The 14150-nt window shown below is 40.6% G+C and overlaps 1 protein-coding gene across 1 annotated transcript in view; it reads right to left on the minus strand.

The window, feature by feature from the left end:
- The window catches only part of mtnr1bb (melatonin receptor 1Bb), a 33081-nt gene extending 29436 nt beyond the window's left edge, over positions 1-3645 (minus strand). The window contains exon 1 of the mRNA XM_075487130.1: positions 3361-3645. Coding sequence (XP_075343245.1) covers positions 3361-3568 — 208 coding nt within the window. The 5' untranslated portion in view covers positions 3569-3645. The remainder of the gene's footprint in view (positions 1-3360) is intronic.
- Between the last annotated feature and the right edge of the window lie 10505 nt (positions 3646-14150).

The following is a 14150-nucleotide window of genomic DNA, read 5'->3' on the forward strand; positions in this document are numbered from 1 at the left end:
TAAAAAGCTAATTCTGCATTTTGGATTGTACTTTGTCATGGTGCAGACACTGAAACGGTGTTCTTGCTCTGGCCTTCAACGTCTACACAAGTCCACAAGCTTACATTTACACACAAGGTGGCGATTCAGGTTTTAGTGTTTCAGCACCACAGCATCAGATCGATGAATATGCTGGTTTTAAAGATTTCAGCACCATGGATAGAGGTACTGATGACAGCAAGCCAGCAAATGCCTAACTTTGAACTGAGTCAAGAGCAATTTCTTTTTCAAATCTTAGTCTTAACTTAGAAATATCTTAAGCATTATTTTTGTGCAGGCAGAGAACTTTTGAAAAAAAAAAAAAGCTGGTGAAAGAGAGGGGGACGGAGGGGGGGTATGATGTAAATAAAGTCTCTTTGAAGAGAGTCTCTGTAATGTGTGATCCTGTCTAACTCTCTTTGAAGACTCGAAACACCTAAGCATCTTCTAAGACAAATCTCAGGGGACAGAAACCTCTGCCCCATGCGAGTGTACACGCTGCTTGTCACATGCTCACACAAATTTGTACAAGAAAGCACAGCAGCACAGTAACATGTAAAGATTGAATGAAAAGTATTAAACTGGATATGCTCTTTGCTGTAAGTTTTTGTGTGTGCACACATATTAATGTTAAGGTGCTTTGGAATAGCTTACAAAACACATTTCAGGGGACAAATCCCTTCGCTGCCTGCTGCTTACAGATGCTTATGAAGTGGTTTGATTACATGACCAACTTGCTTGAGAGTTCTGTGAATCACAAATATCTTGATGCCATTTCAGCATGAGGGTGATAACGAGCCTGATACTACTTACTATGAGCGTGGGTGTGTGAGAGCAAAGCAGTGCCTGTCATCCCTCTCAAACCTTGCACCTGATCAGATATTACTGTCGGCAGTAGGTTTGCTTCTCACACTGCCGCGGCAGGGACAACAGTGGCGAGCACTCACATGCTACCCTCTGATCCCACTGCGACTGTTAATAAACTCCTGTTAAGTAGAGTGTTTTCCCATCTAAACTTTAGAGCCGGTCATTTCGATCTGCTGTGGCCATTTTTTTTAGTTTCCCGATTGTGGTTTCAGCTTTGTTTCTGAACTGCTGAGTGGGCTGTTTGAGTTGAGACAGATCAGCTCCAAGGCAGAGGTGAACCATGTGAGTGGAAAAAAAATATAAAAAAATCCAACACCAAAGAAAATATATCCCAGTGATTCTCTTACTAAAGACACCAAGAAAAGATCAAAATAAAAAAAAAAAGGCTTTGAATAGGATCAAAGCAGCTTGGTTGAAAAAAAAATGGGTGATCTATTGTTGGTGGTTTGCGTAGAAAACTGTAGTCGTGTATTTAAACAGTGAATATGTCAGGTGTCTCGATGCAAAGAATTGCTGTTTAAGTTGTAGATGAGATAAACGTGTCAACGATTTGTCTAGTAATGCAAAATCTTTTGTTGAGCCCTTTGAAAGTGTTGTAGTCCTAAATTAGTACGAACTCAACAGAATCACACTTTCCTCAAACACCAGCCACAAGCACCACAGCTGTTTTTTTTTATTGTTGGAGCACCTGGGCTGTATGTGCTCACCATAGTATTTCATCTTAGCTTACACGACACATCTTACATGTTATACAAGTGTTATACAAATGAAAAGGAGCAGAGATGTGCGTGTTAAACATACCTTTTGATTAAACTTCCAACTCTTCCAACTCTTCCAACCGCTGTAATAAGCTTTAATCTCCATCTTATTCGTTCAAGAAGTGTTAGAACTTGATTTAGAATCCTCTGAAGGCAGCTATCTCAAGTCTGTCACTGTGCATAAAGTTTAAAAAGACAATGATAAAAAAAGGATATTTTGTAGGCCGTGTTTCTTAGATAAAAGTCACACTTCTCAGGTGGATCCTGCTTTTCAGATGCACGTCCTAATTTTCTTAGTTACACTATTAATTACACAAGTGACAACTCTTTTCACAAGGCATTTCATAGTTAGGAATATGTTGAACCTTACTTAAACACTAGTAAAAAAAAACAAAAAAACTAGAGAGCAGTATGTGGGAGTCTGAAATCAAGGTTACATCCGAATGCTCCAACGATCACTGTGTCCATCTGACTGTAAGAAACATGTTCAAATCAAATGTTTTCCGAAGTGAGCGAATACAGAGACAGTTTCATCATGTCTTCAGTGACAGTGCCTCATTTTCTTTATTTCTTTTTATCTATCTATTCTATAACAAGGCAAAAAAGATTCATTCTTACATCCAACTGACCAAAAAAAATAGCTGCTGATTCACATGATATGCAAATAAATGCATATTTCCTATCCTAAATTGCTGCTTGAGAAAGCACAAAATAGCCAGTCAGCACAGCATGGAAGAACTTGCTGCAGAGAATATCTACCATGACAAGTTTTTAGTCTCACATGTGTTCACATTTTGAGGCATTAAAAAAAAAACACACAAAATCTAAAACGTCTAGAACTCCTGAAGGGCATCCGTTTTCCTCATAAGGAAATTGAATCACAACCAAGAATACAATTTCTACCTGAAGCAAAGCTCACTGGAAGAGTGGCTACTTCCATCCTTCATGATTTGGTATTATGCTTCTCTACGACAAAGGCAATTTCACATGCAGTTCATCAACACCACGATATTTTCAGAGAGACTCACCTGTGCTTACACTCTTTCATTGTAGCCTAAATATGTGACTCAGACTATTATGTGAACCTATTAGAGTGCATGAGCGAGGGAGCATAGACAAGTTGAGAAGTCACCAGTGGCCAGAAGTGGTCTCAACGCACAATCTTTTAACTGGAAATGTGGATTTACCTCACTCCGTCCATCAGCTCTCGTGTGCACTGTGCATTTGCCCCTCAGCAAAATATGAGTCACTTGGTTGTTTTGGATAAGGTTGTCAACTACTCCATGTCAAAGCCATGTGGTTGGGCTCAAAGAAGTAAAATCATTTTGAAAACCTTGTGTATAGAAATGCTGTAGTCTAAACTGTGTGCCTTGTAGAATGTGATAAGAGCAGGTCATTCTAAACTTATTATCTAAACTGTATAACATGTGAAACGTTTTTTAACCAGCTTCACTGATGGCGGTGAGTATATGGGCCAAAGTGTGCTCAGAGGTGTTAGGGAAAGCCAGATTGAACAGAATCCACTCTACACATAGTGTGTAGTTTAACCTAAATGCGCAGATTCCAGATGGTCTATTTGAAAGATCCTGTCCTGGAAAAAGTGAAAAGTAGTTTCCTTGAAATTAATATTTGTAGGTATGGTCGCTCTTGACCCGGTTTACCTTTGAGTGACCCCTGTATAAAGTATTTAAGAGATGCGTAGGAGGAGATATCATACCCGAGTTCCTCAGCTTGCGGTTCCTGAACACCGAGATGATCACAAGCAGGTTTCCCAGGACGTCCACCACCGTGGTGAAGATCAAAACACTCGCTAAGATTGCTATGACCCAGGCGGGGCGGGCGGTCCCCTCCGTGGCCAGGGTGCGTTCCAGCTGTCCCAGCCGTGGCTCAGTCCGGTTCTTTATGAGCGTAAATGTGTCCGGCATCACAGCACCAAGCTGCTGTCAAGTCCCAGCTGCGTTTTATGTCCCGCAGGTACCTTTGGTACCGGTGTGTCCAGGATGAAGCATGGAGCGCACCTCCCACAGTTCATCGAGAGCGCAGGTAAAGTCCGCTACTTAAAGGCGATAATTACTTGATGTGATGACCACATGTGACGTATAAAGTTACACGGAGTCTTGGCTTTTTTTTTTCCACATTCCTTCGCACGAAAGTCATCCAGCCATGTGAGACAGAAATTTGGACACCGTCACGGTGCCACACCTCCTGTCCGTGAGGAATGTGTGTTGTGGATCTTTTAGAAAATGTTTCTTAAAAAGGTGGTCGTATTTTAAGTCTTCATCCTCTCCGAGTGATGCTGGCTTACTGGTTGACATGTGTAACTCTCCTTCGTCTGCATCTGTCCACGTTGGGGGAAAAAAACAACAAGGCGATTTCCTTTGAAAATGTCAAACCACTGTGCCGCCACGGGAACCTTTCTGATTCAATTTGCTATGTTCAAACCAGACGGTGAAACGAATTGTTTTCTCTAACGATTTGCGATGTCCTTTCCATGCACTGGACAACGATGCAGTTGGCGCCGAGCGTGGCGAGGCGGCATTGTGGCGAAATATCACTCAAACCCCCTGTGAGGCATATCGGGATGTGGAGAAATTCACGGAGTGCGGACGAAGAGAGACTCCGCTGGTGCCTCCGACTGGGCTCTCTCTGTGTGTGTGTGTGTGTGTGTGTGTGTGTGTGTGTGTCCGTTTTAATGTCCTTTTACTGTCATCGCCTGCTCCTCTTCATCTCACTATGCTTGCAAACAAAGGTTTTCCTCATGTTTTTCCCCCGCTGCCTATTCCCAGCGTGACCTCCCAGAATTTGCCTTTGATCTCAGCACAATGCTGGGAAGCGCTCTAAGTGTCCAACCAGCGGTGGGTCGGTGCGGCGGGTCCATGCAGCACACTGTGACTCGTGTGAAGCATTTGTCACGGCTGAGCTAGAAGACATTTTGAAACTAAAATAAACCAGACATTTTGTCGCTGTATCTTTGAAGTTTCACATGTGTATTTAAACATTTTTTTTTATTCTTATTGGAATTTGCACATATGCATTAATCTTGCGAGGAAAAATTAAAACGAGAGAGAGAGGGGGAAAACAACAACAAAACAGCTGGAATTAGATTGTGGAAGCCTTTCAGTTGCAAGTGAAATTCACTACTGATTGGACAAATCCTTCAGCAGTGTGTGCATGCCTCCACTAGGGTGCCATTTCTTGATTCTTGCGAATTCTTACACAGGCAGAGCAAGTGGAGGTGGCTCCCATTCATGCTTAAAATGGGTTACTTGTGGCAACAGTCTAGTCAACCTCTCCATCAGATCCAGTGGATTCATATAAGTCATCAAGACGGTCAGTGCCGGTGTTGACACATTGAGGTCAGCGGCGCGCCAGTCCCTTGTTTTACTCATCGCTACAGGGCTACAGCGGATGCCCTCAGGCAGAGCGGCAGGAACAGATTAGAGCCGCCTGGGGTCAGTCCTCAAAGCAGAGCGATGCGATGACCAAGAGACAGACAGCTCTCTGTGAGGTCAGCCGGATAGGCATGCTCGCACGCGCTTCTTCTATGGAAACCCACTAAATATAGTTGAGACAGAGATTCATCACAATGCCATACACAAGACAAATCAATGGTGCTGGTGGTGCAAAACAACAGTCTACAGTTGAAAACTGTAGATATCCAAATCTATAGCGGCTTTGATGACAATATGTTTTACTGCTCTGAAGGAATTTCCCCAACCTTAATAACCACTTAGTAACTGTGTAGCCGTCAAGTCTAATATTGTTAGTGAAATGAAATAGTGTAAATAACATTCTGAGAAAATGGGTATCATGCACAATCCTCTGCAATAACCTGGTGCACACAGATGCTCCATAAGGCCATGTTTTTATGTCTTCTCTAAATGACAGCAAGGGTTATTGATGATAACACAGTCATTCTTTACTAACTCGAGTCATTGTTCCACAGAGAGTTTTAATGAAGTCACCAGATGGTGCCACTAAAACGAATGTCTGGAGAAAAGCGTGTAAAGAAAACACGGGGAAACTGGCCAGGCAGTACTTCTGTTTTGGCTCTCCTTGTGTTTTGGGGAATAATGTAACATTTGAAGCCATATTTGTATTGCAGACACAGCGGGGCATCGAATGTCTCAGCAACAAACATATTGTGAGGTATTGATTAATTCACAGCTAAAACATAGTTATAACTAAAAGATGTTGAATTATTAAAGGTTCATTTTTATGTGTATTTTCGGAAATTCTCATAACATTGTGGGGTTGTGTGACTGCATCACGTATAAAGCGCTCTTTCAAAAGGTGACGCAAAACAAACAAACAAAAAACACACATCTGGCAAATAAGACAACAAAAAGAAGAAAGAGATCTACAACATGAATGCATCTTTTTTTTTTTGGGGGGGGGGGGGGGGGGGGGGCAAAAAAGGGTATGATGACACACATGGGGTTCAGTTCCTGGCGAGAAGTCTTATGATAACTGCGAGTGGAAATCCCTCCAACACAGATGTGCGAAAGCCAAAAGGAACCTTAAAGGAGGGACCATCTTTACAGATGGCAATTTGTTCATTCTTTTTATTGTTTTGATGTTGGACTGCCCATGTAGCTTTTCAAAACATTGAACTAAATAGTCAAACATCCCAGAAGAAGTCAAATAAATTTTCAGATCCATAAACTATGAAATACAAATGTTGGAGGTATTGCTATTCTTTAGTGTTGTAGGCTCACAATATGAAGAGTTTATCTCATTGTTGCATTCTTTCCCATTATACACATACACTTTACAAACACTGGTCATGTTAAACCTGTGTTATTGAAAGAATTAATCTGTGCAGCGTAAGTTTGAGCACACTTCTGCTGGCACTCCAGCCCCTAAATGAGACCCTCTTTATTCAGAAGGCAACATCCCAATCCCTGCACCAAACACAGCCAAGGAGCCGTTACCTTTAACTTTAGCAAGTAAATTCTTTGTCCTAGTCCTTTTCTTCCAAACTCTTCATTTCTGCACCCTCATCAGAGGGTTTGGTATCAATAGCCCTTGCTCCTCCAAGGCCACATAAAAGGAAGGTGTTGGCTACACTGCTGAAGGAACAAGTAAACATACTGCAGAGGCTTGACAGAGAGCAGATCGAGGGCAATGAGAACTTTGCATTTGGCCGCGTTGCAGACACTGACTGTAATACAGCTCCACAAAGAAAAGTGACTGGGTGCAAAGTGTGAGATGTAACCCTAACCCAAATATTACATCCATCAATCCATCCATTTTCTATACCCGCTTAATCCGTCGGTCGGGTCGCGGGAGGGTCAGGAGCCTATCCCAGCGGTCCTAATATTACATAGAACAGAAAAAATAGATTAATAAAAGATAAATCTAATTCTTAACATTTGTAAACATGTCCATTTGTCCAACCACTTTTATAATTAAAATACGTCCATATGATTATTCACTGTGGATTATTGTGGTTAGGAGATGGCATCGCAACTTTTTCATAACAGGTTTTTTTGTTTTGAATGTGTGTTGAGTAATTGTTTTGAATGAATGCTAGATTCGCATCCATTGGGTTTGTCGGTCAACCCATAAAATGTTTTGCAACATCTCTAAGGTCAGCGATATTATATGGAATTTGGTTGAAATGGGTACTAAGCCAAAGAACACAAAGATTTTGTTGTAATCTGGATTTTAAATTCACATCATTGGATTGCATTTTAAAACCCCAACAGATAACAACAGCTGGCACAAACACAAGTTTTCTGTTGAGAGTCTGCCAGATGTGTTACGTTCATGGATTTTTAAATATGTTGACAGTGTTAGGAATGAAAATAGTGAATTCATGTGTAGACAACATTTCTGGCTAAGGCTGTATCTATCCAGTTACCTTTTACAGTAAATGGGCTTGCCTCACAATTCTAGTGGGTTATGTTTGTTCTAACACTTAAATCACACCATAGGCTCTTAATGTTATATGAGAAGCATTTCAGTCTCTTAACAGTTAAACAAGGGCCTAATAAAAGTTATTGCAACTTAAGCATATCTACATGCTTATTTTGCCAGTGAGCATAAAAATCCCTGATGATCAAAGCACAACACAAAGCAGACTTCCTTCTTAAGAAAGTCAGATCTCAGCAATCTCGTGGGTGACAGTGTACCAATTTCTTAGAAGCAAAGGAGATAACAAGCTGTGCTTTCAGGCCCATGATGCAGCCAGATTTCTCCGCAGTATATTGATCCATCATCCTGTCTCACCTCAGTTAAGGCAGTCTTTGTTTAAGAACAAACTAGGGGAACATTGCAATAAAGTTCAACACCTTTAACAATGAAGGTCACTGTCAAATCAGCAAATCGGAGCTCAAGCCTGGAATTCTAGAAGGATGGAATGAAGATATTCCAAAAAGTATGGTTCAGCTTTTTCTATTCTCTTTATGTGGTTTTAATGAAGTAGTTGTAGGGGGAAGAAAAAAAAATCGAACTAAAGAAATGTCCCAAAGTTTGTGGCAGTTACTGGATATTAATGCTGTGTAAATGTGAAATAATCTTATGGCATTTATATGCTTTCATCATGTAAGAAAATCCAATAAAAGGGTTCAAAGTGCATGGTTAACTTCCCTGTCTCCAACGTAACAGTTTTGAAGGCATATGCTAGCGGATTGCCTTTGTAATAATCTCCAAACAGCAAGGGGAGGGGAAATGATGGGATAGGGCTGCTATGCAGCTTCCTCTAGACATGGCTAAGGGCAGCTTTCTGGTAAGGATTTATGCCCTCATACGATTTTCCCATTCTCCTCCTTCCCTTACTTTGGAGTGTAGGTACACTGTGTGTCATCATACATGTAACATTCTAAAAATGTGTTAAATAATATATGTGATGAAAGTGCTGCAGAGACTGGCCACATTAGTACCATTCTGGTCATGTGTGACCAGCACGTCTGCGTGCTTTTGTGCATTCTTGCGTTTCTGTCATCAGAGACAGATGTTAGTCATGTAGATTAGGTCTGGCTTCGTTTTATAATCCTGGTGTTACTGAGAACAGCATGGATTTAGAATCAACCACACAGCTGCCCCGCAAGAACTGCAGAATGGTAATCTCTCATACTTTTCCCACTTCTCTGCTCATCTCTTGCCTTTCTTACATGATCTATCTTTCAATCCGCTCCTCCTTTATGTAACATCCTTTTATCTTCTTTTCATGACTCCTCTTCCTTGTTGTGTTCAGCCAGATCTGTAGGAGGTCATTGACAAAACTGGAGCAGAGATGAGGTGAAGGAAAAAAAACAAAAACTGAAGGGACAGGGGTACACAAAGGTTTTATGTAGTTTAGCTGACTCTATGGTGTGAATGCCAGATGGTCCACTAAAAAGCCAGCACAGCTAAAGCAACTGGCAGGTTCTCATCAGTTTCCTCTGATGCATGATAAATAAACACAACAGTCACATTGTTTATTGCTCAGTCTCATTTTCCCCACACTCACCCTTGTATGTGCCTTTGGTTTGACCCCGTGCTTGTCACTAGGACAACCAGCATGCTTGGAATACATTAATTATAAAATAGAGAGACTATGTAAGTTATTGGGTTATGTTGCATAATTCTTTCATAGCAACTTAATGAGCACTAAAGCTGGATGACTATATTGCTCACATTATATACTCTGACCAAACAGCAGGGCTGTTTCACCTGTGGTTTGCTGTTTACATTTCATGTAGTCGGTTTTGTGTGTACTGCACATTGAGCTGAAGGCACAAGTAGTGTTATGCAAGGTTTTGCCTATGAGGGAAATGTCCCACGAAGCCCTGAGATAAAGAGAGAATCAGCATAAATTTTTATTTTTTAAAAATGATAAAAAGTAAATAAATAAATAAACGGGAAGATTCAGAGAAAGCTGACACGCTGCTTGCACACTTTAGCGACCGCAGGCTGTTTTTTACTTGAGAAATATTTTGCATATTATGCTAATTGATCAAATTTCCTTTTCTGTTGCCTTGCTGTGACAAGCAGCAAGAACGGAGGAAACATAGATTCAGGTGTTGCGATCACATTAGGTAGCAAAACCAAGCTGATTATTTTTCAGCTGTAAAGTTGGTAATAGAGGTTTTCAGTGTCTCCTGCAGTTTCATCAACTTTTCTAACCATTTTACATGGCAATGCATAACATTTTCCTGGGCTGAGGAAAATAGAGATACATCTCTCTTGAGTTCTGCATCGTACCTGTGTGAATCTTTTGTGGTGCAAGGTCCCTGCTGGGAGGAGAAAGAATAGAGCTCGAACAAGCCAGCCAACATTTAACTGTGAGCTCTTTCCATCTCTTGCACTGAAACAAACTGGAAAGAACAAAAGAATATATGCGGCATTACATTCAAAATGGATATCCACTGCTTTAAAAAACTGTAACACTAACGATTGCCTTCATGGACAATAGCTGCAACTCTTGACAAAAAAACAGTCCAAATAGCCATTTAAAAAGATCGACTGTTACTTAAAATGTTTTTCTCTTTGTAACCCAAGACACTGGCATACATGCCACCACATATCCCTAAGTTATCTGAATTTATGCACATACAATATTACATACAAGAGGGTGGGTGAGTGTGACTTGTGTCAAACAACTCTCCCCCTGGACAAAACTGTATCCACCACACATGAATTCTTTCGAGGGCAGGTATGATATGTTGTGGCATGCAGAGAAAAATATCACACATTGAAGCCACAAAAGTTCTAAGAACACACATGCATGCTCTACTCACGCAGACACACACACCTCCTGCCCCTTAATTGGGCAAAATCTGTTGTGCGTGACAGAGAAAATAAAACACAATAAGGGGAATCTTTGGTTGCCATGGGAAATTTTCTGGCAGACAGTCAACCTGGTGATGTTTGTACGAGAGGGGTCGGATGATAACAAGCACATTTTCCGTGTAAACTCCACAATGGGTAGGGAAGGGTTAAGAGTACTCAAAAACCACAAAGGTTCCTTGATGCGTCTCCTCGGTATGTGTAGATGGAGTGCAGGGTATGGAGATGGAGCACACCGGCCATTGAATGAGCATCTTTTGAGGATGCAGAGAAAGGGATAAAAAAAATTAAAAAAAGCCTCATTCCTTATCTTTTAATTGGTAAAATATCTAGAATTGATTTCAAAGGGAGGATTTACAATCTCGAAAAAAACGTATCATGATTCTCAGAAAAAAAACAGAATACCCATTCGCTTCGCAATTGGAAAAGAGTTGTACGTCAAAGAAAGACAATAGTGGGTATGATAGCAGGACTGCAAAAGCTGATTGCACCGTGCTACTCAATAAACACAAAGAGTCAAAACATACAACCAAACAACTCTGGAGTTTTTAGAGGTAAAGAAGACGAATAATCTGCAATGGCTGAAATTTCAACCAGATCGAGCTGCAATTCTCTTGGTTTGGATTAAACTATAGAAACATCTATAAACAAACAACTGAAGACAGCTGCAGCACCGCTGGCTAAGCACCGCAAAAGAGGAAACAATATGTGGTGATGTTCAGGGTTCTGGTTTTCAGGAGGTTGTGTCTGCAAAGAATTTTAGCAAACCTATTTAAAGCTAATTAAGTTAACTTTATTTATGGTTATTCAAATTTGTCTGATTATATGAAGATGGTTTTACATTTTACAAAGCCATTGTTGTTAAAGAATTCCTTTAATTTGGTAGTAAATACCTGTAAATTAAAACTAATATTCTTCTGCACTTTAAAGCAATTCTATGTAACATTTCTACCTTAAAATAACAGCTTGAAAAAAATTTGCGGCTAGAATGAGTTTTAATATTACGATTGGCCTGTCTCCTATGCCCTTCGGGGTCTGAGTTGGAAAAACTGCGCTATGTAACTTTGCTGGAGCGGCCCGGTAGCGGCCCGGGAGCTGAGCGGAAGTACTTCGACTTGCTTTCTGGCACACCTACCGCAAAAACAAATAGACCCCTCTCACGCTCCCAGGTACATTTGATTACTCTTACCTTCTCGGTCGACATAGCTTGCACCTTCTGACTCCTCGCCGGTTCGTCAACAAACGTAAAACGTGAAAGCGAAAGGGTGTTGTATTTACCACAGTGTTACCGTACATTACCTCCAAGCCTGTAGGGGGAGCTCCATAATGGGCTTTTTGAGAAGTTACATTGTATTGCTTTAAACCAATAGTCATTACATAATTACATTTGCAAGTATGTTTTAATAAGCAGCTACAATCATGAAAGAAAGGTGTTCATTTCCAAACATTTTAGACATATGTACTGAGGATCTGGACACAGTCTTAAATTGGTTTCACATATTTTTCTCACAGCAGACAGCAATAGATTTATCTAATCACAGATGCATGATTTAATCACTGGGTCAGGACGGAAATGAACACCCCGGAAAAAAGAGCAACACACAATACGCTGGATACATTTATTCAAGTCAGCAAAGAAATCTCTTCCTGTAGTAAACAAAAAGGCATTATGCTTAAAATCTGCTTAGCAGCTGACAGTTTATACCACCAAAGCAATCTAACCTATGATCACAACAGCCTTTTCAAATAATCTCAGATGGATTTTCTAAATTAAATGTATTTTTTTAAACTGATCATAGAGTTTATGTATTTAACATTCCAGAAGACAGTCTTACACCTCCACGTCTTCCCAGGACATTGACAAGCTTAAGCTTTGCTAAATGAATCTGCCAGATTCCTGTGAGAGGGGAAAGAAAAACATATAAGAGCTGTGACAAGACTGACTTGACAGGATTAAACATCTTATGGGAATTATTTATCTGTCACAGTCTGCCTTGAGCTATATCTAGCCTGCTAGGGAAACACCAGGAACAAACTCACCCTTAGGACAAAGACCTTTTCCAATAAAGATGGAATCTGCTTGATTGGTGCTCATCAACAAGTCATATGAGTGTACAGACACTGTGTAACACTGTACTACATCAGTGACCTAAAATAACTTAAAATCCTGAATACTTGAAAGTGAGTTTACAAGATGATGCAACTGGGATAGATGACAGTCAAGTATTAAAATCTGACAGCAAAGGTGTCCCAGAGCTGATTCACAGCACTGACGGTCTGAGTTTAATAATTCAGCCTTTGGATGCTGCTGTCTGAATTGGGTTCGGGTGATCTCACTGTATTCCTTTTTGGTCTCCTGCGGGTGTCCCGATTTCGCTTCGCAGTCTGCAGACATGAAGGCCAGGTGAACTGGAAACTGTAAAGTGCCCACAGGTGTGAACGTGTTTGTGCATGTGTTAGTTTGACCTGCCCGGGATGTTTCCCTGTCTGTTACCTCGACCGGGCTGGGACACGCTTCAGGGACCCACTTACAGAGTGGACCTGAATAAGAATGAGCAAAGAGGATGAATGGATGGATGAGCATCATACTGAGAGGCATAGATGCATTAGCTGACACCAAGCCTGATAATGACCATGTTAAGGCCTGCCATCAGACTTGCGGCTATTAGTGGTGGATGTTAGAGTACTTCCAAAACAGTCCTTCAGGTAAGTAGCTTTTCAGTATTAAATTCTCTGCATTATTTCAACAACAAATCAATTCAGCAAAATAGTTTGCCCTTGAATTTTATTACGGGCTGTCAGTTGTAGATGATTTACATTTACACATGATGCTCTATCCTTTAGGAAACCAAAAGAGTCTGCTCTGCATTTTGTTAGCCATTTACACCCCTAAGTAAGATGTAAAGGTTTTCCTACACCCCCACCCCAGGAAAGTGTTTATCACAGGCATGTTCACCAGCAGATGTACTGTGTGTAGGAAATGTGAAATAAAGGAGGGTTTGTGATGTGACATCTTTACTTAACTATAACTCTGAAAGCAGATATTTAGTCAGGCTTATTCCCAATCTACAGCTAACCTGGACTGCCGCTCTGAATAATGTTCATCCTGAAAAACTCCCAATCCTAATTTCACCATTGTTTAACATGGACTTTCTTTAAATTTACATTCTCTTTGTTGTGTGTGAACTGAGAGCACAGCAGAATTTACACTGTGTTATCAGTGCGCCAAGCATGTGCACATCCTGGATGAGTGGTTCTGTATTTCACGGTTGCATTTCCACACTATTCTTTGAGTCTTTTAGCACATAATGTCTTGGAATTCATTTCTTGCGTTAACACCAGGTATACAGTGGGCTTACTTCTATCTAAAAGTACAGCTTCGGGGATATATACAAAATACATCATGTACATTCAGAGTAAGAGTATTAGAAGTTGTGTTGATAAATGTTTGTCTATATTTTCACACACCGTCATACATTACCACACAGCTGGTATTAACAGCTAAGACAAGAGGCCAAAACCATTGTTTCATAAAATGAAAATGTAGCATAATCATAAGTGCTGCATTTAATCAGTTCCACAAGCCAGATATCCATGATGTGTGTGTTCACGAGGAGGCTCACACAAACTGTTATTGAATATATATTCATAGAATAATTGGATGATTAAGTAAAGAGCCCCTGGTATAATCTTCTGGCAATCTAAATAAAATCTTTCATGCTGTGTCAAGGA

The sequence above is a fragment of the Odontesthes bonariensis genome, chromosome 16 (genome assembly GCF_027942865.1).
Source record: "Odontesthes bonariensis isolate fOdoBon6 chromosome 16, fOdoBon6.hap1, whole genome shotgun sequence".
NCBI classification, from domain to species: Eukaryota; Metazoa; Chordata; class Actinopteri; order Atheriniformes; family Atherinopsidae; genus Odontesthes; species Odontesthes bonariensis.